Genomic DNA, 21,501 nt, shown 5'->3' with positions numbered 1-21,501 from the left:
AGACAAAGGATTGTTTTTTTCCCCAAAAAGGGACGTGGTGAAGAGAACCTGCTGCTGCTACCATGCTAGGCGGCTCTGCAGTCCCACACTGAAGCAGCACTGAGCATGCGCGTACGTATTGTTGCCATAGTTACCGCTGGGTTTTACGGCTTTGTCAGTGAAATAAATATTAATATTCACGTTTATGCTTATAATTCAAATTATTAGTAGAGTTTGAATAAGTAAAAAACACTGAGTCAGAATGCTATGATGATATTGACAGGTGGTTAAAAGTCAGCCTAGCTTGACAGTTTAGAGCAGAACCACATATTGACAGTGAGTGCGTCAGTCCGGACAGGAATGGATGGTGCACCAGAGCTACATTCACGATCCACCACGAATTTTTTTTTACTGTTGTAAATGTGTTGTCGCATGTGGGTTTTTTTAAAAACTACATCTGCATGTGTCCTGAACGCAGCCCGAGTGCTTCCGTGTGGATCCGGATAACCTTGGATCCGTAAATCTGCTAGTTTACACATTATTTCAACCCAGAACAGCGTTTTAAGAGGTAATATGATGGTTTAGTCAAACTAAAGCAAGAACAGAATCGGGAAAATATTCATCCGTTCCTCTTTTGTACAGTGTGATCAGGGTAAGTAGAGACCAATAGTGCCAACCGTGTATTTCCTGTCACATTAGATCCTCAGAGTAATATAACCAGATGGTCCGGGTCATTGTAACGTCGCTTATGTATTTAAATGGTTACATTATTGTTATCACATTATTGCGTTAGTCATTTATTCAACTGAGGTATTAAAATAATCATGAACAAACTGATTAAGGAACACAGTTGGAATAGGTTTCACGTGTCATTAGCGTTTCAGTCAATAGATACACAGATGATGTTATTTATCACCAGTGGGGGAACAGATTAGTAATAATTAAAAAAGGCTCTGGGTTGTTAATTGCTCTCATGTACTTACACAGAAATGTACATTATGTACAGGTTACTTTCCAAACATGAGATAGGTGGATATGACTATGAATGCATGCAGTATATACAGCATGCTAAGATTTGTATTTGACATTGATATGTTGAACACTGTGTTCATAAAATATGATTATATAATTTGAATTAAATAATGTAAAATAAATGGGTACAGTAGATGTTTGGTAAAGGTTCCTGGTTTCAGCATGAGTCTGAAATGTCTTTCCCTGAACCAAATAATAATGTAAATAATATACATGTGGATCACAGCCTGTCAAAAACCTGTTGAATAACATTTTTTAAAATGTTGTCTCTCTGTACATCCAGAAGACTTGATAATCCACTACCACCCTGTATTGACACTAGTTATCTGATGTATCCCAGCAGTGAATCGTCCATGTCAACGCTGAAATGTCTCTGCCAAAGATCACACGTCTCCCCTCAGTGAGGCTGCTGAGCTCCATCCACCACAGCCACCACCAACAGCTGCTCCTCCCCTCCACCACTCCTCTCACTGTGCCCAGAAGAACTGTGATCCAGAATGAATACAGACGACCTGGCCAGCCCAAAGAGAACAAGTTCCCATGGCAGAAGATTAACTTTAATTTCTCCAAGGGTTTGGAGGGGATAAAGAAGCATTTCACACTGCTGAAACAGGAGTTTTCTGACAACTTGGTTGGTCCAGAAGGCAAAACGCTCGTCGAGCACATGTTGGAGCAGAACCGGGTGATATGGGAGTTCAGAGGTCCAGAGAATCTGGAGCAGTGGACGTTGTCCTCAGATCGAGAGATAGGAGGCCAAAGTGAAGTTTACTTGAAGCTTGGCAGAAACAATAATACCTGTCTTCTGTACGGGAATCTGAACTCTACTCCGCCGAGGGATGGAGAGACACGCTATAGCGGCTACTGCACCATGCGCTCAAAGAAACAACTGGTCAGTGCCCTGCTGTTTCTTCCTCATGTTTGTGGAAACACACATGCACTTCTCATGAGGTTGTTGCTGGACACACAGGTCATGTGCTCAGTATCTTCTCTGGACATTTGGGGGTTTTATTAACTAGAGGCATGTTTTGAGCTCAATATATTTAAATGAGACTAGTTTAAGGCCAATTTTATTCTTGGGCACGGAGGAGAAGTCTTTGAAAGCAGGCTTTTTTCAGAAAACATATTTTGGTAGTTAACAGACCACTATTTTAATTGTCATGTTTTTACTCTTATGAGTGGCATTGAATCCATGGTTAAAAACTCTAAAGAGGATAAAAATCAGGTAAACAGATAGTTAAACATACATTATATTAATTATTGGGGAACTTTTCTGTTGCATAGCCTCAACCACCAGCTACCTTTTCAGGTAAACCAGGGTTTCTTCGTCTACAGTTTATTTGTGTAAGCTGGTATTGAAACTGAATGAAAACCTGGGGATTTTTAACTGTTCTTTCCCTCTCAAAGGCTTCATTTGATAGACAAAAGCACTATGATTGGTCCAGTTTCAACATCCTGCATTTGCGAGTGCGCGGCGATGGCCGTCCGTGGATGATCAACATTGCAGCAGAAACCTACTTCTCGCACCAGAAAGATGACATATACAATTATTTCCTGTACACCAGGGGAGGACCCTACTGGCAAGAGGTCAAGGTGAGCAGAAAATAATTAAAACCCTTAAAAAGGGTGTAGATTTATCATAAGTATCTGCTTAGAAGTGCTATTGTATGTTGATATACCAGAAGAAACAGAACAGAACTTAGAGAGCAACTATTAGTTAGTTATTCTAATGTGTGTTACTCATTTCCAGATCCCTTTCTCCAAGTTCTTCCTTACACATCGTGGGAGGATACAAGATGATCAGCATTGTCTCTGGCTGGACAAGGTAGAGCAAAGGAAAAGTCACTGACATGGCATCAAATACATAAATACATGAAGCCATAAAGTTACATTGTTCAGTAGATTTGCATCATTGCCTAAATACATGTAGTTTTTAACCTGTAACTGTAGCATTCAAATGCTTTTTGTTCCCTGTTCAATTTATATTTACTACATCTTTTGTATTTACAGATAAACAGCATTGGATTTACCTTGGGGGATAAAGTTGACGGCCCGTTCCAGTTGGAGATTGATTACATTGGCGTCTGCAAAGATCATGCCCACACGGAGGACTTTGCGTATGAGGTGTACAAGAGGAATCCTGAAGTTTGAGAGCAACTAACACAATACTGTAGATGACCCGTTATACCGAAACTGCTCATGGATGAATGCACCACCACCTTGTGTTGGACAACCAATTATCCCCCAGCCATCGTTATTGGTAACACTTTTTTCAAGACAAGTATATTTTAATTAATTATTTAATTATAAGTATATAAGACTAGTATATTTCTGGTCGTGAAAATAAAATGTGAACAATTCAGTATGTTTTGAAGGAGATAAAAAACAACAGTAGCAGTATGACATCTGACTTTACAATTCATAGACACAAGAGACTATGTTGTGTCTTTTACAACAAAATCCAGTTGTTTATTCCATGTCTTGTACAGTTTGTGGCCTCTTCCTCCAAGTAGTTAATGTCAAGCAACCAGATCTTCATCAATAAAAATATTTTTCAAAAGAATTATGATTTTTTTTTTGTGGGGGAGATTACACAGACTTAGATTACAGACTACACTTTGTAAAACTGCAATAGCAATTACAATTTTTTGAAAATAGAGAATGCAGACAAGCAAATCTTTTGCATCAATGTCTTTATCAGTCTTTCCCAGAAGACCATATCAAAATTTTAAACAACAAAATGACAAGTTTCAAATGCAGCAAAACAGGACATCAATTCTCTACATATCAAAACACAAACACATCATTCAGAGCTATAAAAGAGAAGGTGTTTATACTAATGCATGAGTCAAATCTAAAAACAGCAGTAGGTTAGATAAAAGCAGAAAATGTGAGCTGCTCTACCGTCTCTACAGTGGGCTAAAGACTGCAGAATAAATGAGTCAGCTGCGATGACAAAATATTTACAAAATGTACAAACACACTTGACATTTTTACATCATGACGAGGCCTCTTCTTGCCCCGAGCATGCCCTCTTTCTTCTGCTTCCGGTCTTCTGTCTTTTTTGCTCTTCTGTCCTCCCTAAAATAAGATGCAGAAACACCCATTAGAGACTGCTGCTGTAAGTTTAAATCTTCACTGGAGATGAAAAAATATCAGCCTGTCTCCTTAAATTTTAGACAAACCTTGTCTGGACTTGATGCTGTTTGTAATTTTTCTGATGAGAGTTTGAGATCAGCGACTTGTTTTCCGCTGCATTTTCTTTTGTCTCTCCAAATGGCTTCAGTTTACCTATAAAATAAACATCAGGGATTGGCTCATCTGTCCTCCTCCAATCTATCTCAGTGAAGCAGGGACATTAGAAAGTGGTTCTGTACCTGCATGGGGCTTGTAGCCGAGGGGACGAGACAGACTCGCCTTCAGATCAAATTGTGGCTTCTTGTTTGTTCCAGGGGTTGTTGAAGTGCTCGTGTTACCGGTGAAAACAAACGGTCCTTCAGAATTCAGGAGGAGGAAGTAATTATTCACTCTATACACATCTATCGGCAAATTCAGGTGTGATGCCAAGCACTGAAAGCTAAAGGTACCTGGAGCTTTTGTGGCAGAGAAAGCGGAAGTCTTGGCACTGTTTGGCTTTCCTCCATCAGCAGTCACTTTTTGTGGGGTGCTCGAGGCCACGCAGAGCGACATGCGTGCCGGCGTCTTCACCATGGACCTCTTACACTCATTGTCATGAGTCGCCTCTGAGAATCTGCATACAAACACATTTGGTAGTTAAAAGTATCACAAGAGCAGGTCAAAGCAAGAAACAATTTGGAAGAGAGACTCACCGAACATTGATCCTGCGAGTGGAAAGAACAGACGGTCTGAACGGAGCATCTTCCTTTCCAGCAGGTTTATTTGGAGGAGCTTTACTGGCCGAGAGCAAAGTGTGTCTGCGTTTGTCCTCAGCTGTTCTCTTGTTCCCCAAGATAGGGCTGAACAAGGAAGCACCACTTGGCTTTGCCCTCTGTGGAACATATGCATGCAGGTAATCACCTTCACTGCACTCTGGAATTACTCGATATACTTTATGGATGCTCAGCAGGTGGTGATACTTGCCTCTTGAGTTTTGCCGTCAACTTGTGGCTGTTTAGTTTTGTCCGAAAGAGTCTAAGAATAAAATATACATTAAAAAACACAAATGAAACAAAACATTAAGTCCGCTTACAGATATGACATTTAATTTTTCTTAAGTAAAGTCAGCTGACCGTTTAAAAGCTTTTGAATACCTTCTGATCTTTAACTGAACTTCTGTAAGTCTCCATCTGCTTGGTCTTTCGCTGGACATAAGAGTCAATCGACTCCATTTTGTTGAAATGCGCCTCATGGAGTTTTTTGAAGTCTACGAAAGGAAAAAAAAATCCTTGCAGTTATGTGGTTCAAATAAGGAGATTGGGTGGGAGGGAGGGAGTGACGAAAAGAACTTACTAGGAGTGATCGGCTTCAGTGGCGGCTTGTTCTTCTGCTGGAGCCTTTGGTAACGAGGGATTTTACCAGCTTTGGCCACTTTTGCTGCCTTTTCTGGACACAAAATGAATGTAAAATAAAGAATTAGCATGTGATCGCAGCTTGATGTTAATCAGAATCAGAATTCCTTTAATAATCCCCAGGGGGAAATTGCTTAAAGTGCAGAATTTCTGAAAAGGACAATAGCAACACTGTTGACTCCAGAAGGGACAGGTTATTCAAAGCAGAAAGAATAAATAGTTTCATCAAACCATATTACTGACCTGTATCACCAGTCACCTTAATGTCAGGCTGCTGCAGCTCAATGGATTCAGGCTCCTTTGGAGGCTCGGGTTCAGTCTTGTCAGCATCCTTGGCGGAGGGCACTTTTCTCTTCTTAGCACCCCGGACATCAGAGGGTGCACTAGATGCCACCACTGCAGTGTCTCCCTTAAAAGAACAGCAGTGGATTAAGTCTTTAATCGTGCTGAATGCAATGAATATAGACCAGGTACCAACATGGAGTGGAGGGATACACATGCACAACTTTTTTCATTTAAAAACGTGGTTCTGTTGGGTAAGTCATGATGTGTAGTATACCTCTGCAGCACTTGGAGGTAACTCGGCATCACACTTGTCCACTGCTGCAGTGTCAGAGATCTTTCTCTTGGTTCCTCTCTTTCCTTTCCCTCGACGTATGTTCACAAACACAGCGGGGCTGGAAACTCCTTCCGTGCAAGATGAGTCTTTATTTTCCTGATCATTTTTGACTTCTTGAACAGCAGTGGCATCCTCCTCATGTGCCTGAAAGCCCCACAACCATGCATCAGTATGAACACATGGGATTATAAGAAAGAGGCATGATTTAAGGCGGCTTTGGCAGTGAAACAGCATCGATAAAGTTACCTTCCCTTCCTCCTCCTCTTTGCTCTTTTCTAGTTGATAATGCTGCTTGATCGCCATCAGGAGTTTATCGGTCTGTTTTGAATAAAAGAAAACGTTAGCCTATTAGCTGTACATGTTACACACACACTAACACGTTAGCTCACAATAACCGTTAACGAGTCAGTTAAAAAAAGGCGTATTTACCTTCATGTTCGCTTTAAGCCCGAGCTCCTTGGCGAGGCTCCGCAGCTCTGCATACTTCATGGAGTCCAAATCCATGTTGGTGTGATAGTTTATTCCGTTTTATGAGAAGGAGCCAGCATAAACACGGTTTAAGTCTCTTGCACAGTGAGTTGTGGCGGCGCCTGACGGTTAAAAACTACTCTGATTCAAAACACAGCAAAGCGAGCCATCTGATTGGCTCCTACGTGTGACCGGAAGTTCATCGCAGCCAATCAGAGCTAAGATGCATTTAGTGTTCTGTTAAGTGTCAACGTAAAATATAAGCCATTAATACTTTTTTTTTTTTTAATTGGACCAGTAAAAGCGAATAATTTGGCCGAAGCTTATTCTATATTCATTTGTGTCATTATTTTTAATGTTCACACTGAATTTCTCGACATTTCTCCCTTTGCTCCAGATGGTGGCAGTGTCGCACCGAGCAAACTTTAACGGCGTTGAAGCCAAGCGCGCCTACTTCCTGCTTTCTTCAAATTCACAAGCGGGACAACAAACCGGGCTCCGAGAGTCTTCACCATCATGGAGTTTGACGGGAGCCTCTTAATCCAGTGTACCGGCGATGAAAAGCTGCCCTCAGAGGCAGAGCACAAGCAGCGGATGACTCTCCACTGTCAGCAGTGCCACACCGTGTTGGGGGACTCCCTCGGTGTCTGTGGGGAGATTAAATGTATGGACTCAATCATGTGTCTGAGTGAGTTCACTTCATCTCTCACTGATTACTGCAAAAACTCTTGTTTTTGTGTTTTATTCTATCTCATGTTGTGTTTCTGCAGTGAGAGGAGTGGTGATGATGTTTATGGTGCCTCTGCAAATAATATCACTTAGTGTTTTTGCCATCATGCCCAATCATATTAATCAATACTTTGCTGCTCGTCTCCCTTCAGAAGTCACCAATGATGTGGTTGTCAGTGATGTAATGGAGTCAGGAAAAAAAGGGGAAATGGCTAATTGGTGAGTGAAACAGAAAATGGTCTTTTGGGTTATTGGAGTGGTTTAAATAGGCCTCAGTATTTGTTCAGCTGTATTCATGCTCTTGTAGAGGTGATTTGTCATGCAACTTAAAACACAGTTACAGTAGACGACTTAATAAACCTTGATAATGTATAGAAATATAATCCATACCATTTTGCTGTCTTTGTAAAATCGTTACACTTAAACTAATGTATTTATTGTGCCATGTAAATGTCGCTATACACCATAATCCAATATTACATTTAGGTTTAAAATATTGAAATGATGATTTAATTCTGGGAGGGGAACATAAACAGTCATTTTTCCCAATGCGACCTTGAGTAAGGCACAGGATCAGCTGCTGGATTAGTGTGCACAAGCCACACATTAAAAACCTCTAACCTCCACCAGTTATTGACTGTGACTCCTCTTGGTCAACTTGACTCAGAGGTTTCTGTCCTGTTTGTTTCTTACTGTTATTGTTTCCTCTCAGCATCTACAGCGCTCTGAAATGTCGAGGATGCCGCTCGGCTGTGGGGAAAGTTATTCACTCAGCCCCGTCGCGCTTGGCTGTGGCTCGCTCCATCTTTCTCCTCTACAAAGCAAACATCAGCTGGTAAACTGTGCTGCCTCTGAGAGCACACAAACATATTGACTTGTTGTGTACAGGTTTACTGCAGTCTGGAGAGCCTTAGATAAACAAGAGCCTTATGAGTTTTGTCTGTTGTTTGAATAGCTTCTTATCACCACAGCATAGAGATCAAACAGCCTTTTTTTTACATGTTCTTAGACTTAACATAATTGATTACTTCCTTTTTCATTCTATAGATTCTGGTCTTTGGAAAAGATTTTAGGCTAAATGACTTTTCCCTTTTCTCCTCTGCAGTTATATCCTCAACAGCAGCTCAATGGTGAAAGCATCCACACTTGTGTTTGATCTGAAGGGCTTCAGAGAAAGCATTACTGAGGTGAGACAACTAAATCTGATAGTGTGTTTATTCTGATGATGAGGACAAACACCTGATGTACAAGTGCAGTGCTTCACTTCATTCTTATATTCCCGTAGTTTTCTCATAATCTGGGTGATATAATTTGATATACAGTATATATGTTACTTTACCCTCTGTCCATTTTTATACAATCATTTAAAAGATGGTTAAGGAGAGGTCCTTGGAAAGACTAGTTTTGTCCCCCTGATGAGTACAAGCTCTTAAAACAGGTAATTACATCTTAAAGTTCAGCCTGTGTGACTCTGGAGCAGCGTCTTGAGATGTAACCTCAGCAGTGCAGGAGAAGCCTTCTGGCTGAGTGGCAAAACAGCATTCAAGTAAATCCTGTTCCCTTTGAATTCTCACTTCATTTTCTACGTGTGTAGACGAGTGTGACAAAAGATTTGTCTAAAGAAAATGCAGGCAGAAATGATGAAAGCTTTGGGCAAAAAATAACTGTAACTGGAAAAAAACCAAAAACAAGTGTGTCTCTTTCTCCTGCAGGTGAGACGGCAGTTTGAAGCACAGTTGGATGAGATGTCGCGTGTGAAGAGCAGACTGGCCGACAGGAGTGTTTCCAGCGAAATTAGCAAGTGATGTCCAAAAGCTGTACCTCACCCTGGGGACCGGGAGTTCTCACGTGTTCTCTAGTCTGCTCCCCAACCTCGGATCCTCACTAGTTTGTGTTGTAAGTTGTTGTTCCCCCCCCTCCTCGCTTTGTGTTTCCATTAAAAGTCATGCATGTATCGCTGTCTTGTTTCATTTGTTTAGCTTTGATGAATCTCAAGGCCACAAAAGACATCAATGTCATAAATGGGTCTACACCAATATGGAATATGAAGAGCTGAAACAGAACCAAAGATTTCTGGGTAATATTTGAATGTCTACAGTTGTCAAACTTCTCAAGAGTCTCAGAGCAAACTTACTACATTTGAGCCCTGCTAAGTGTTTAGGATCAAATAGTAGCAATGTAGTCACTCAATTTTGTATTTAATAGTTTTGTTTCCTGGCATGTAATAAGCATTACAGCCTCAAGGGTGTTAGCAAGGCTACAGACTCTATGATACACACCATCATTCATTACATAACAGCATTCAAACTGTAAGTAAACACCAACAATCAACCATCCAATTGGCACCATGCTGCATTTTATTGCTGAAATTCTGATACAGATTCTTTTTTTTTTCTATTTTAGTCAATACAAAACCAGACAAGAGGCTCACACATAATAAGCATGCCCATTTCCTCCCTCTAGAGTGCATAGTTTCTACACAGTCCACCTCCACAGTGGAAAAGTTGATCAACAAAGTAATGTCATTAATCATCTTCCCTAAGCTTTTATTTTTTTTTTTCATGGGAACAGAGGTTGAATGAGTTTTTTCAGCTGCACTGTGTCTGTAATGCCATGATCATGTTTGGCACAACAGAGAGTGAGAGTAGAAACACTTAAAACTACTCTGTTGCTTCTTTTTTGGTGCAATTTAATGGGTAAAAACCACAGCTGATGATCAAAGCTACTTCGACATGCTTGCTGTTGTGTCAAACAACCGTTCCCAAGTTGTCACCGCGTCACAGAACATCTGATATAAACATTTCATTAGCCTAATTACAATCATTCACATTACAAAGTTGGATTATTGCATGCAATACAAATCATTCATTATTCTGCTAAGTCATGCATATTTTTTAAACCCATATATTCATGTTGCTAGACGCCTACTTGCTTATAAATTGTGATTATAAATCCCCACAAAGAGCGTTACAGGGTTTTTAGAACACAGTATTCAAGACAGGATGGTGATGATGACGTTGCAAGTCAGTACATAGAGAGAAAGTGCTCTTCAAGCAAGTGTCAAGTTCGTTCAGTAAGTCCTTTTGCAGCCACAGAGTTACTGAAAGTGTAAAGGAAGAGGTGGGTTTTGTGGAAGTAAAAATGCTACAAGAATTGAATTTTAAAGCATCTCTCATGTACCGATGGGTTTAGATTTTTTTTTTTTGGTGAAAGAATACAAGGCAGGGAATCTATTTTGTCTATTTATCGGCGTGATAACGTGATGCTACAGCTGTCCTCGTGTATATCTTGTTCTGCAGGAAGTATCCCAAACCTTCAGTAGCAATACTGTATTCTAAAGCTAAATATTATACGACTCCCAAAAAAAGTGACTAATAGCTACAGTAGGCATAACAGAGAGAAGGGGGGGGGGGGGCTCCTTTCCACATGACAATACAGACTCCTTTTAACACGTACACCCTGGCACTAAACTCATGCATTACTGTAGGTTATTGCTTCTAAAACTCTAATCAAATACAATTTTATGGATTAAAATATATCGCTCTGAATCCCAAAACTATGAGGTATTATGTACAATACAACGTCATGGTGAGATCTTAATTCTAGGACTGAAACACCATGTCGGATCCCTTGCAGTTGTATCCAAATCTAAAGATTAAAGCACTACTCTTAATATAATGTTTTTCTCATTGGGAGCTTTTTGGCTGTCGCATAATAACTACCTAATTCTTTTGATGCTTGAGAGTACGTGAATACAATTTATTGAATCTCTAAAGCTTTATTTTTCCCAGATAAGAATCCTAAGAACGCACATTAGTCCTGTTAGAAAGCACTAACTTCTATTGAGCATAAACGCTTATTATACAAAACTTGATCGCTAATTATTAACTGCATACCGTCATTGTGTCGTACTTTAATTGTATCTTGATTACGTAACCTACTCTACACCCGAGACTTGGAACAAAAAAAAGGAGATCTTGCATTAGTCTAAGATTTTAGGGCAAAGCAGTGTCTAAATGTGGTGTATTTAAAGGTGTAGTACGTCAAAATACCAGCCTTTAATTTGAACGCGATGGTTTCCTCAGTTCTGAGCTCCAGCTTAGTCTAGAAATAGAGTTCACTATTCTTCATGAAGCAAGCATCACTACTGGTCATGCATGGCTACTATAATGTTGGCACCACAGTCCCGCTAAATAAGCTAATGCACATGAGTCTATACATATCTTAATGGAAGACATTGGTGATTTTGTTGCTTTCAAACAACTTGTCACTTGTTTATACAATATACAGTTTGGTCAACAACATGACAGTTAAGATCAAATATTGCACAAATCCCGGTAAATGTGATTCTTTTCATATAAAAAATGAACAAAAAAAAAAAAAAAGATGAACAGATGAGACCAGGGCTTCCTTCATGTGTGCTTGAATCAAAAGGAATTAAAGCTGCTATTTCATCTTCACTACTCTGTCAGCTTAATACACAGAAAAGACAGGTAGAGACGCAGCATGATATTTGATTATTATCATTCCCAGGGGAGCCAGATTCACTTCTTTTTTTGACTACTTACATTAAGAGGCAGAAAGAGCAAAATGAGAGCAGCTTAGTGAGCTAAAAAGGACAAAATAAGAACACATCCATGGGGAAAGACAAAATAAAAGTAGATCAACAGGAGGAGGGATGGGGGGACAAAATTAAAAGAATACTAAAAGAAAATTAGACCAGACAGTTCGTGATGAAAAACTTACTTTAAATACTGTAAATTGCCATATTTTAGGGATCCCAAGGATTAAATCACAAGGGGAATATTGTCAATTCTGTCTCTACCTGCAATTTGTGACTAAACCTGCAGACATGGCAGAGGAGAGCGCAATAAACCCAACGTGCAAGTAGTCGAGCATGGAGTAAAAATACTATCTTGTGACCTTCCTTTAGAAAAGATGCATAGGGGACCACAGTTTGAGTGAGTCAACATTTTCCCTCAAAATGGCTGAACTGAAAGTAAGTGACAGTGTGCATCGTGTGCATCTGGGCTGCTCTGTCTTCTCCCTCTCACCTGTTGACGACCTCACTCATTATTAACCCACTAAAACTAAAACAACAAAGTCATCCAGGAACGATATATTAAAAAAAAACAACTGCTGCAGTGGCGCTTGACAACCGCTCAGTTACTTGTATCGATCACGCTCCCTTTCACTCCTGTTGGACGTGTTATGGAGATGAGGTAGTGCAATAAACAAAAATACACCCTATGAGTCTAATTTAATCACAGGCCTTGATCATTGCTACAGTATCTTGTGTCTTTCTTCCCAGGAAATGGGAGCAGCTTGTTAATATCAAACTGCTTTGAGCTAATTACAGAGTGCAGGGGGACCTTTTTTTAAAAAACTTATTTAAGAGGATCTGTGTCTACGTTTGCACGCAGCCTGATAATAACCCAAATGATGAAGACTTATAGGCAATTACACTGAGAGCTGAACGGGAAATGATACTCCCAGGCCTTTCAGCCAACTTAATGACCGCAAAGCCAGTGTTTGGCTGCATGCAAACGTAGTCAGAGTGTGCATGATGGACGTCAGACCGGCCCACAATCTTGGCAGATGTCCTGACTGATGGTGCAGAAACGGGCCACGACAGGAGGGGATACTGTGGAGGGGAAGAGGCGGCCCATGTCCCAGCAACAGCAGGGAGGAGGGCATCCGCGTCCCAACAGCCCTGATAAGGTCGTCTTCACAATAACTCTTCGTCCTTTACCTCCATCGGGCCTGGTGGCCGTGGAGGTGGTCTGTCCGGTGGTGCCGGGGCTGATTTGAGGCCAGATGTTCCTCCAATTCAGCTGGTTTCACAACTGCATTGACTGGAAAACCCATCCTAAAATAAAAATTCATACACCATTTCTATAATATTGATCAGCTTAGCTTTCATTTTGTCCACCTAGACCAGACATCTGCCAATCATTTCTAAATGAACAGATTAATTGTTTATAAAACATCATTAAATAGTGAAAAACACCTATTTCAGTACATCTCCAAATGTCTATTTCATTAATCAAAGATGACACATTTACAATGATATAAAAGCTTTCATTTAGAGAAATCCTAGACACGTAAAAAATAAAAATATGGAGACATTCATTGTTAAAAAGCCATCGAAGTGCTCTGACGTCCAGCAAAGGGAGAGAGTTCACTGCCACAGCAGAACATGTATTTAATTCAGGAGAGCTTTTTCCTCCCTTTTTAAGAATACTGCAAAAATCACCAAATAAGGAAAATGTGCAGAGAAATGTGTTGAAGCTGGTGCACTTGGTATAAAAGAAGCACTGACCTTGGTTTGATTGTTGGTCCGAAGTGATGCAGAGGTATTTCCACAGCTGCTCATAATGGTAAACAAAAGCCAGGGGGGTTTCTTCCTCTACGGTCACACGTCCAGAGCTCCCACACTGCACCTGTGCCGGCTTTCTTCCAGGGACAGCGGCCGCGCCGGGTGAGGACACATTACGAGACGAGTTAACCGAAAAACTCCAGGCCCCCTTTTCCTCCCTCCTCACACCCCGGGGAGGAGAAGCTCCCCTCGTCTCCTTCTCCGCACACCCTCCTCTCTACGCCATTTTCGCTCTGTTACTACGAGCCAGCGGAAGAGTGCGACGACTGGGCCGGAGAGCTGTCAATCAAAACCAAAGCCCGCCCCGGAAGTGCTTCTTCTTCTCTCCTGACAGTCATCAATCAGCTCCGTGGTGCGTTCACTGCCAATAACTGAACACAACAATGACCACAATAAGGAAGAAATGGTTCATTAATTACGTTATTTTAACTGTACATTAGTCTGAGGGTATCAACACTAACAGAAACGCACATTTGTCACAGTTTGTAACTTTTAAATAATTTTTTAAAATCCTGATGTTGTCTTTTTTATGTCTTTTTACTCTGTATTGGTTTTATGGTTGTTGTTTTTTTTATCTTCTATACACACGTGAAGGCCCATATAAATACGACAGTGTTATTAAGTCAGGTTTGGCATCCGTTTTCATTTTAAGAGTAAAATTCAAGCATTTTTCCAGCACTCTTAAGGTACCTAAACCAAACATTTTCAGTTTCAACTGTTAGTATAAATGCACCTGTGAATGATTATGTTTACAAAATTCCTTTATACCTGCAGCGATCAGTGGATTGTTCCATTACAAGTATTATAACATTTTTGGTTTACAGGAGCATGTAGATGAAACACAGCATTTTAAAGGAGTATTTTCAAATTTAAAACAAACTTGTAACTTCGAAAACACAACTTGGCTCCAGGACTTTGTACGACTCCTGTAATATAAGTTCATACAGTACACGGACTAAAATAAAATCAGACACAGAGGCTTTCTTTTTTTTTTAAAGACCACAGTTACTTTACCAATTGTATGACACAAAGCAAGCATGGCACTTATTTTATTCAAATCAAATTCATGAATCACTTTGATAACACCTAGACCAACAATCAAATAACGTGAATCATTTCCAATTGATACCAAATAATGATTAATAAAATAGTCACGTTGTACTTCCTGCACTCAGTTGCTGGAGGGTGTTCCTGTAATGATTTGACAAACTGACATTACAGATTCAAGGGTTAGACATTTTGTACACTAGCCTGTGCAGAAAATATATTATGAATGCCTTCGATTCACTTCAGCATCTGGGAATAGCCAATGGGGAAAGACATTGCAAGACAAATGTTGAGCAGTGCATAAATCAACCAACATTTTCTGTTAGCCACAGGGAGACTGATCATATAAATAGAAGCATAGTGTGTGATCATAGGTTTACCTGTTTACAGTCTATAAAGTAACCAGCCAGATTTCTACCACAGGGCCTGATCTGATATTTATGCATGTACTTTGGCGATACGTCACCTGAACAGGTGCTAAAGAGACACACATACTAGCTAAAGAAATGGCATTTTTGTTTTAAACACCGTAGTTTCTGTTGTAGACGAATATGCAGTTTGTTCAATATCACACACATGTTGAATCCAGTGGCTCCAACAGGCCCGGGTGGTTACCGACTTTGAAAGAAGGTCAAACTTGCTTTGGTTGAAGTCCAACAATTGAAACAGGCAATTACAATCTACTGGCAGTAGCGAGGTCAACCCATATGAAAAAACCCACACAAACATGGCCATAGGTTCCTGTTTACTGTTCAGATAATAACTTACAAGGGGGAACCAAAGCCATGGCACTTCAGTGAGTAAAACACAAGGATCTGGGCAGCAGGTCCTGCTTTGCTTCAAGGGACAAACTTACAGTTGGCTGGTCTGACTCAAGTCAAAGAAAAGGAGTCATGAAAGCCTGTTAGCATTAAAACACACAGTCTGTTCTGAGGTGGAATCACACATCTTACAGTTTTCACTTAGTTTGAACCATTAGATATTTATACAGACAAAGACCCAGCGTATACTAAATATCCATGGAACAGCACGAGTAAACTTAAGTTAAACTTACTCACTGCAATAGCAAAAAAAGCTCTACCGTACCGCGCTATAAAATCATTCTTTATGTGAAAGTGGAACAGCAGTGGTACTGACTGTGAGCCTCTAAAAGTTTCCTAATAAATAATGTTCCATTACTGGGAAAAAATACATAGTGACATTGCATAAAACAACCCAAGGCACGCAACTTTTCCCTTTGTTCACAGAGCAGTGCAAAGGTAGAAACTCAAGATCTATGACACTGTCTACCTAGTGCTTGGTCTGACTGCATGTACTCGTAGTGTGGGCCACAGCAGCCTGCTGAGAAGCTGGGTGAGGTTGTGTCCTGACATCAACCGACATGTTGAAGCTCTACTTGAAATAAAATAAAATTAAAAAAAATAAAAACAGAAAAAAAATTTAGTGCAGGAACCGGATGCTCATTTTCTGTTCCACGTCCACCTTCTCTAACACCTGAGGGAACAATCAAAACAGGACAGATTTAGATACTGAGCAGCTAAGTATTAACACATTAAACATGCAGTTTGGAAAAAACTCATCATGTCATGCTGTTGATCAGATTTAAAGAGCTTCAAAAGCTCTCAACACAAGAGAGCTGTATAAGGTGACAGATGACCCTCTGACCCCAAAACTTGCCTTGATGAATTCATTGAATGAAATGGAGTTATCTCCGTTTGTGTCGGCCTCCTGTATGGTCCTATCAGCAATGCTGCCCAGCTGTTCATCTGAAATGTTTACACCAACCATCATACGCAAGACCTGCAAAGAATGAACAAAAAGTCCCATCATGGTTAATGAATAACAGTGAAAACCAGTTCCTGGCAAAGATTAAATAATAGTAATAATGATGTTTGCCTGAACAATATGGTGATTTTTTTTTTTCTTAACAGTGCTAATGCTACCTGTGTTTAAGCACTACACAAGATAATTTGTAGTTATTACTGATAAATGGCAAGCAGGCTGTGGCAATTACATGATGAAGCCTGAAAAACATTACTTTGACTGGCACGTTTGGGGTGTTAGAGGCTCGTGCATCACACGAAGCAGGCGACACACAAGTGTTTTGCGCAAAACAAGAGATCTTTCTGAGTCATTTAACCCCAAGCTTATAGCAATTACAGGTCACGCAGTGTTAGCGAAACCGAGATGGCTTTGCAGAGGGATGACATATAACACAGAGGGAAGCCAAAACGCAGGATATGAGACTGTCTGGGAAATTCAGCCTGTATTTAAGGTGAGATATCACATCATTATCAGCACATGGCCAAAGTCTTCTCATCGACATGGATATCTCCCTCACTGCAGAGCATTATGACATGTTGCATAATAGCATTTGTTCCTTTGTTTAACAAAGGCTGAATACCAAATATTTTCACAGGTAATATAATAATGATAATAATAATATGTTTCTGTGAAGAAATCTTTGAAATCTAATTATTCACCATCTGCTTGATTTACTGATTGTGTGACGCAGCTGTTTCCACAAACTCGACTGTGACTCAGCGTCTTATTTACATGACAAACCAACCCACTCACCTGCAGCAGCTCATCCCGAGAGATTTTGTCATCTCTGTCGAGGTCATACAGACGGAAAGCGACTGGAAAAATAGAAAAAGACACAAGTCACGCCAGACGCAGTAAGGTCACTTGATGAAATCCTGTAAATGTTCATGATACTGGTCCCCAGCACCACCCAGACACGCCCGTGTGACCGAGCCCTACACTCACAGAGCAGCTTGTTTGTCCTGCTGTTGAGTGGCTCGCTGGCATTGGCGTTCTTGTTCTTCTCATTGTCCTCGATTGGTCTGAAGTGAGCCAGGGTCCGCATGAAGCCCCTGAAGTTTACCTGGTCCTCTCTAAAAACCAGGGACAGGGAATATTATATCTTGACAGCACATTAAAACAGAAAAAAAGGATTTAGTCCAACTTTCTGGATTAATAGACACAAGATTACCATCTCAAATTACCTTCATACTCCACCTAAACGTTGGCTGTGTGGGCAACACAATGAAAACTCAAACTAGTCGTAACCAAACACCATTTTACAAGGTCGACTGTTCTCCACCTCTATTCTCATGCTGTTCTGAAGCAAACAAGCCAAAAGCAGAGCAACAAGAACACATCTAAAACCATTAAAAGCTATGGCTAAAATTAAGACGCCTACACATCTGACTTTTTGGGATTTTAATGATACATTTGAAAACATCTGGTTTCCAACTTTCAGACTGATAAACAGCCAAACAGCTGCCAAATACGCAGAAAGAACCTGCAGTGGTCAAAAACCCCAGTTGATTTTTTTATTTTTTTTCCAAACGCAGAATTGGCAGAAAGGACGGAGCCTCTCATGTCTGCAGTCAAGCGGCCACAACTGGCCTTTGTGGTGGTTGGGATTCAAACCTCTAATGCACACTTGTATGTCAAAACAAGAAAGACAGCAGACCAATAACAGGGACAACTCACCCCTCAGGAAAGAACGCATTGATGATTCTGTCTCCCAGCGGGTTGATGGCCAACTCTGGGATCCTCTGGAAATCTTCTCGACTGCAGAGAAGAAGGAGATGTGCTCAAAATTAAATTCCAACACAACATACCTCTGACAAATAAAATCAAAAGATATATTGCTCTTTTAAAACCATATACCAGATTATCAACTATGAAAATCTAGGACACAGTAAACTCATGTGGCCATGTGTACGTGACTGTAAATCTGAAAACAGGAGATGATGGACAGAACATTGGATGGCAAATGCATATTTTGGATTGTAAAAATATTTTCACTGAGAAAACATATCCCTTGGCTGAATTCTGAGCATTTTCAGTTAGTGAAAAAGTCCCTCTGTCCATCAGTATGACAGGAAGATGGTCAGCTGAGATATACATAAAATCTCACTGTTGTGGCAACTAATGAACGATAAGAAAGTCACCTTGGAGAAAAATGAGAATGTACCCGACGGTGTGCTGTCACTTAAAGTACTGAAGCAAGAACAAGCGGAGCCCACAGCTTGTTATGTGTAAACACAGCGTCTTTCAAAAGATTTGTAGAGAGAGATGTTCTTGGGTTGTCTTTTTATTTCACCCTTGAGAGACTGATTTGTAAATGAACCCTCACAGCCACATCAAATGTAAACAAGCTTCAAACTAATGTTTTAGCAGCCTTAATGATTACCTCTCTCTTCACCTATTACTTGTTCTGTCCAGGTAGAAAGACAGAGCTAGAAGTTAATCACAAGCCACAGAAATGTCTGTCACTCTGAGGTCTTAGATGAATTCTGAAAATGTGACTGTGCTCAGATAACAAGCTGCATGAATGAATCACAGTGAAACACACGTGAGAATGAGTGATGCCTTACCACACTGTGGCTGTGTCACTACCCTGTTGAGCTTCAACTCAATTAGGAAGTTCACAGAATAGAAATTGTTTTAAAAGATTATTGCTCTGCAAAAATTAACCAGTTCCAGTCAAATCTAGTGACACATTTCAAACTAAAAACATTTTTGATTGAGCTTATTTCAAGTATTTGTCTGTAACTCTGTAATAGTAACATCACAATTCTGTATGTGAGGTGGCCGCAGTGAAAAGGGAAGAATCACACACAAAATCAATAGAAGACAAGCATAACCTGCAGGCATCTTCATTTAAGAACATTTTGCAAAGATGAGCAACGTGAGAAAATTAGTTTTTACTGCCTCCAAAACATTTGAAACCTTCAAGTCACTCAGTAATAGAAACTGCCCTGCTAGTCTTGGCTAGAGTTATGGACCCGAGCTAATCAGCCACAGCATCTGGCTGATGTTTAATGCGCTTATTTTCACCAGTGCTTAAGGTATTACTTACCTGAGGGTGCCGTTTTCACCTTTATCCAGACTGGTGAAGCGGCTGTACAGGCGAGTGATCTGACTGTGGGAGACTGTAGGGGGGAGGACACCAAGGAGGCAAAGGTTTTACCATCAGGTCATAAGAAGACAACAGATATACATAACTTTTCGGCCAAATAATGGACCTCATTATGCTACCAGAAGCCTCAGACAATCACTGTCATCTTCATGAAGGGACTTGACTGGAGGAATGTTAGGCTAGCTGCAGAGAACGGCAGCATAAATGTGTAAACACAGCAGGCAGCTAACATCTAAGTCTGTATGTTCAAGAGGCGGAGGTCAACTTACAGCCAGTCTCTTTCTTAATTTCCTCAATTTCCTCTTCTCGCAGTAACGTGGACGCTCTGGATCCCATGGCGAAATGTTAAATGGTGTTGTAAACGAGCAGACTTGCTAGCCGTCTTGCGCAATCCACCCAGCTGTGAAAGAATCTCAATCCGGACCGAGGTTCAAGTTAGCAAACAAGCTAACGTAGCTAGCTTAAAAAACTAGCTTCACTCGTAGTAGTCGTTTAACTGCCAGCTCACGAAGCGGTCACAGCCGGTCCTCCCGGTCACGTAGCTCGTCTGTTTGCTGGTAAAGATTTTCTATGATCGTGTTTTCATGTTATCAAGGCGGGTTTCGGTCTTTCGGGCAGGTTAGCTTCCTGTTTTATGAAGGAGGGCAGGTACTAACCGAGGCCGCCTCCCTACAAGGACGGCCCACGGATTTAGGTAGCAGTGCTTCTTGCCTGCTTAAAATGAGCAGCTAATAAATACCCCGTATATAACGATAATTCAATTTCAAAAAATACAAATGTACCCACTCTGTTGCATGTGTAAAGCTTGAAATTCAAAAGAAAACCAGACAGCGCCAACTTGATAGTTCATTGATTTCTTTCAGCCACGTTAAGGAAAAGCTAGCTGCAGTGTGCGGCACCATCCTGCTCGGGGGACCATTTCAACCATAACAGTAGGCCTGTTGTATTAAAATCTGTTATATTGAATATTAAAGCAAAGCAAATAAACATATGAAGCGAAATTCAGTCGACTAATCAATCATAATATGATAAAAATGGTTCAAATAACAAATTACTTGACATCAGTTATCAAGATTTAACAAGAATGTGTTTTAAATATACTTTATCCCTTTATTCTTCCTCATTTAAAAATCCAGAATGATGAATGCTAAAATAACTTCAATATCCCATTTTAATAATCAAAAATTGAAATACTGGACACCTGATCTCTAACATTAGATAGACCTAATGAATATCTGATAACAAAACGCCAAATACCAGTTAAGAAATGCAAATTGCAGGTTATCAAAAGGTAAAGATTATAAAAGGGGAGGAACAATAATGAAAGGTTGGACATTAAATTATACATTTAGTGGTGGAGTTAGCGATTAAATAAAAGACAAAGTCCACGCAAACAAACGAACAAAAACTCCTCATAGATTAAAATCAGATTCAACATAAATCTACTAAAGATTTTAAGAGTTGTAGGTCAAAATTTGGCCACTAGATGCTGCAATTTCATTATTTCCAAACAGTCTATGATTGTTTCACAAACTAACACCATCGATTCTTTGAGTATTTGGTCATAAATGGAATATTTATAAAGTTTAACACAAAGTTAAATGATAAAATATAAAAAAGAAGGTGAACACGACTTGATAAGTGTTCACTTCTTCCTTCTCCTTTTTGGACATGAAACATCTATTTATGTTTTCACTGTGAATTTGCTGTATATTTGTGTTTAAAGTTATTGGTTATCTTGTTTTGTTTTCCTACAATAAATAATATATTTATTTACATGCTCAAG

At 40.1% G+C, this 21,501-nt stretch overlaps 4 protein-coding genes across 7 annotated transcripts; 2 read left to right on the top strand and 2 right to left on the bottom strand.

The window, feature by feature from the left end:
* Positions 1-3,422, top strand: ndufaf1 (NADH:ubiquinone oxidoreductase complex assembly factor 1). 4 transcript variants are annotated; one of them, XM_070842841.1, is made up of 5 exons: positions 1-111; positions 1,352-1,900; positions 2,416-2,601; positions 2,759-2,833; positions 3,019-3,422. In XM_070842841.1, exons 2-5 carry the CDS (start codon positions 1,379-1,381, stop codon positions 3,157-3,159), a joined length of 924 nt encoding a protein of 307 aa, XP_070698942.1. In that variant the 5' UTR covers positions 1-111; positions 1,352-1,378; the 3' UTR covers positions 3,160-3,422. The 4 variants fall into 4 exon arrangements, with proteins under 4 accessions (XP_070698942.1, XP_070698943.1, XP_070698941.1 ...); XM_070842842.1 differs by lacking the exon at positions 1-111 and adding an exon at positions 454-631 and having other exon boundaries at positions 1,355-1,900; XM_070842840.1 differs by lacking the exon at positions 1-111 and adding an exon at positions 454-631.
* Positions 3,423-3,448: 26 nt separating this feature from the next.
* On the bottom strand, positions 3,449-6,735 carry nusap1 (nucleolar and spindle associated protein 1). The gene is made up of 12 exons (XM_070842837.1): positions 6,586-6,735; positions 6,403-6,474; positions 6,097-6,300; positions 5,781-5,946; positions 5,479-5,571; positions 5,280-5,392; positions 5,110-5,160; positions 4,839-5,017; positions 4,596-4,759; positions 4,386-4,502; positions 4,194-4,299; positions 3,449-4,089 (listed from the first exon to the last, which is right to left on the bottom strand). Exons 1-12 carry the CDS (start codon positions 6,658-6,660, stop codon positions 4,002-4,004), a joined length of 1,428 nt encoding a protein of 475 aa, XP_070698938.1. The 5' UTR covers positions 6,661-6,735; the 3' UTR covers positions 3,449-4,001.
* A 379-nt stretch (positions 6,736-7,114) lies between these two features.
* Positions 7,115-9,307, top strand: oip5 (opa interacting protein 5). Its single transcript, XM_070842974.1, has 5 exons — positions 7,115-7,312; positions 7,506-7,572; positions 8,066-8,188; positions 8,459-8,540; positions 9,066-9,307. Exons 1-5 carry the CDS (start codon positions 7,141-7,143, stop codon positions 9,156-9,158), a joined length of 537 nt encoding a protein of 178 aa, XP_070699075.1. The 5' UTR covers positions 7,115-7,140; the 3' UTR covers positions 9,159-9,307.
* A 5,416-nt stretch (positions 9,308-14,723) lies between these two features.
* On the bottom strand, positions 14,724-20,369 carry chp1 (calcineurin-like EF-hand protein 1). Its single transcript, XM_070842891.1, has 7 exons — positions 19,985-20,369; positions 19,656-19,728; positions 18,281-18,361; positions 17,549-17,676; positions 17,357-17,418; positions 16,457-16,579; positions 14,724-16,273 (listed from the first exon to the last, which is right to left on the bottom strand). The coding sequence occupies exons 1-7, from the start codon at positions 20,049-20,051 to the stop codon at positions 16,220-16,222; spliced, it is 588 nt and encodes a 195-aa protein (XP_070698992.1). The 5' UTR covers positions 20,052-20,369; the 3' UTR covers positions 14,724-16,219.
* Between the last annotated feature and the right edge of the window lie 1,132 nt (positions 20,370-21,501).

This window comes from Pempheris klunzingeri, chromosome 13, assembly GCF_042242105.1.
Source record: "Pempheris klunzingeri isolate RE-2024b chromosome 13, fPemKlu1.hap1, whole genome shotgun sequence".
Lineage (NCBI taxonomy): Eukaryota > Metazoa > Chordata > Actinopteri > Acropomatiformes > Pempheridae > Pempheris > Pempheris klunzingeri.
This window is presented reverse-complemented; position numbering and strand designations above follow the sequence as displayed.

Excerpts from the sequence above, each read along its gene's own strand:
- chp1 (XM_070842891.1), bottom strand. The coding sequence starts at position 20,051 with ATGGGATCCAGAGCGTCCACGTTACTGCGAGAAGAGGAAATTGAGGAA. Across the intron at positions 19,729-19,984 it reads AATTAAGAAAGAGACTGGCT|TCTCCCACAGTCAGATCACT; the intron begins GTAAGTTGACCT and ends TCCCCCCTACAG. Across the intron at positions 16,274-16,456 it reads CATTCAATGAATTCATCAAG|GTGTTAGAGAAGGTGGACGT; the intron begins GCAAGTTTTGGG and ends TTGTTCCCTCAG.
- oip5 (XM_070842974.1), top strand. The coding sequence starts at position 7,141 with ATGGAGTTTGACGGGAGCCTCTTAATCCAGTGTACCGGCGATGAAAAG. Across the intron at positions 7,313-7,505 it reads GGACTCAATCATGTGTCTGA|AAGTCACCAATGATGTGGTT; the intron begins GTGAGTTCACTT and ends GTCTCCCTTCAG. Across the intron at positions 8,189-8,458 it reads TACAAAGCAAACATCAGCTG|TTATATCCTCAACAGCAGCT; the intron begins GTAAACTGTGCT and ends TCTCCTCTGCAG.
- ndufaf1 (XM_070842841.1), top strand. The coding sequence starts at position 1,379 with ATGTCTCTGCCAAAGATCACACGTCTCCCCTCAGTGAGGCTGCTGAGC. Across the intron at positions 1,901-2,415 it reads TGCGCTCAAAGAAACAACTG|GCTTCATTTGATAGACAAAA; the intron begins GTCAGTGCCCTG and ends TCCCTCTCAAAG. Across the intron at positions 2,834-3,018 it reads ATTGTCTCTGGCTGGACAAG|ATAAACAGCATTGGATTTAC; the intron begins GTAGAGCAAAGG and ends TTGTATTTACAG.
- nusap1 (XM_070842837.1), bottom strand. The coding sequence starts at position 6,660 with ATGGATTTGGACTCCATGAAGTATGCAGAGCTGCGGAGCCTCGCCAAG. Across the intron at positions 5,947-6,096 it reads TACCTCCAAGTGCTGCAGAG|GGAGACACTGCAGTGGTGGC; the intron begins GTATACTACACA and ends TGTTCTTTTAAG. Across the intron at positions 4,090-4,193 it reads CAGCATCAAGTCCAGACAAG|GGAGGACAGAAGAGCAAAAA; the intron begins GTTTGTCTAAAA and ends ATCTTATTTTAG.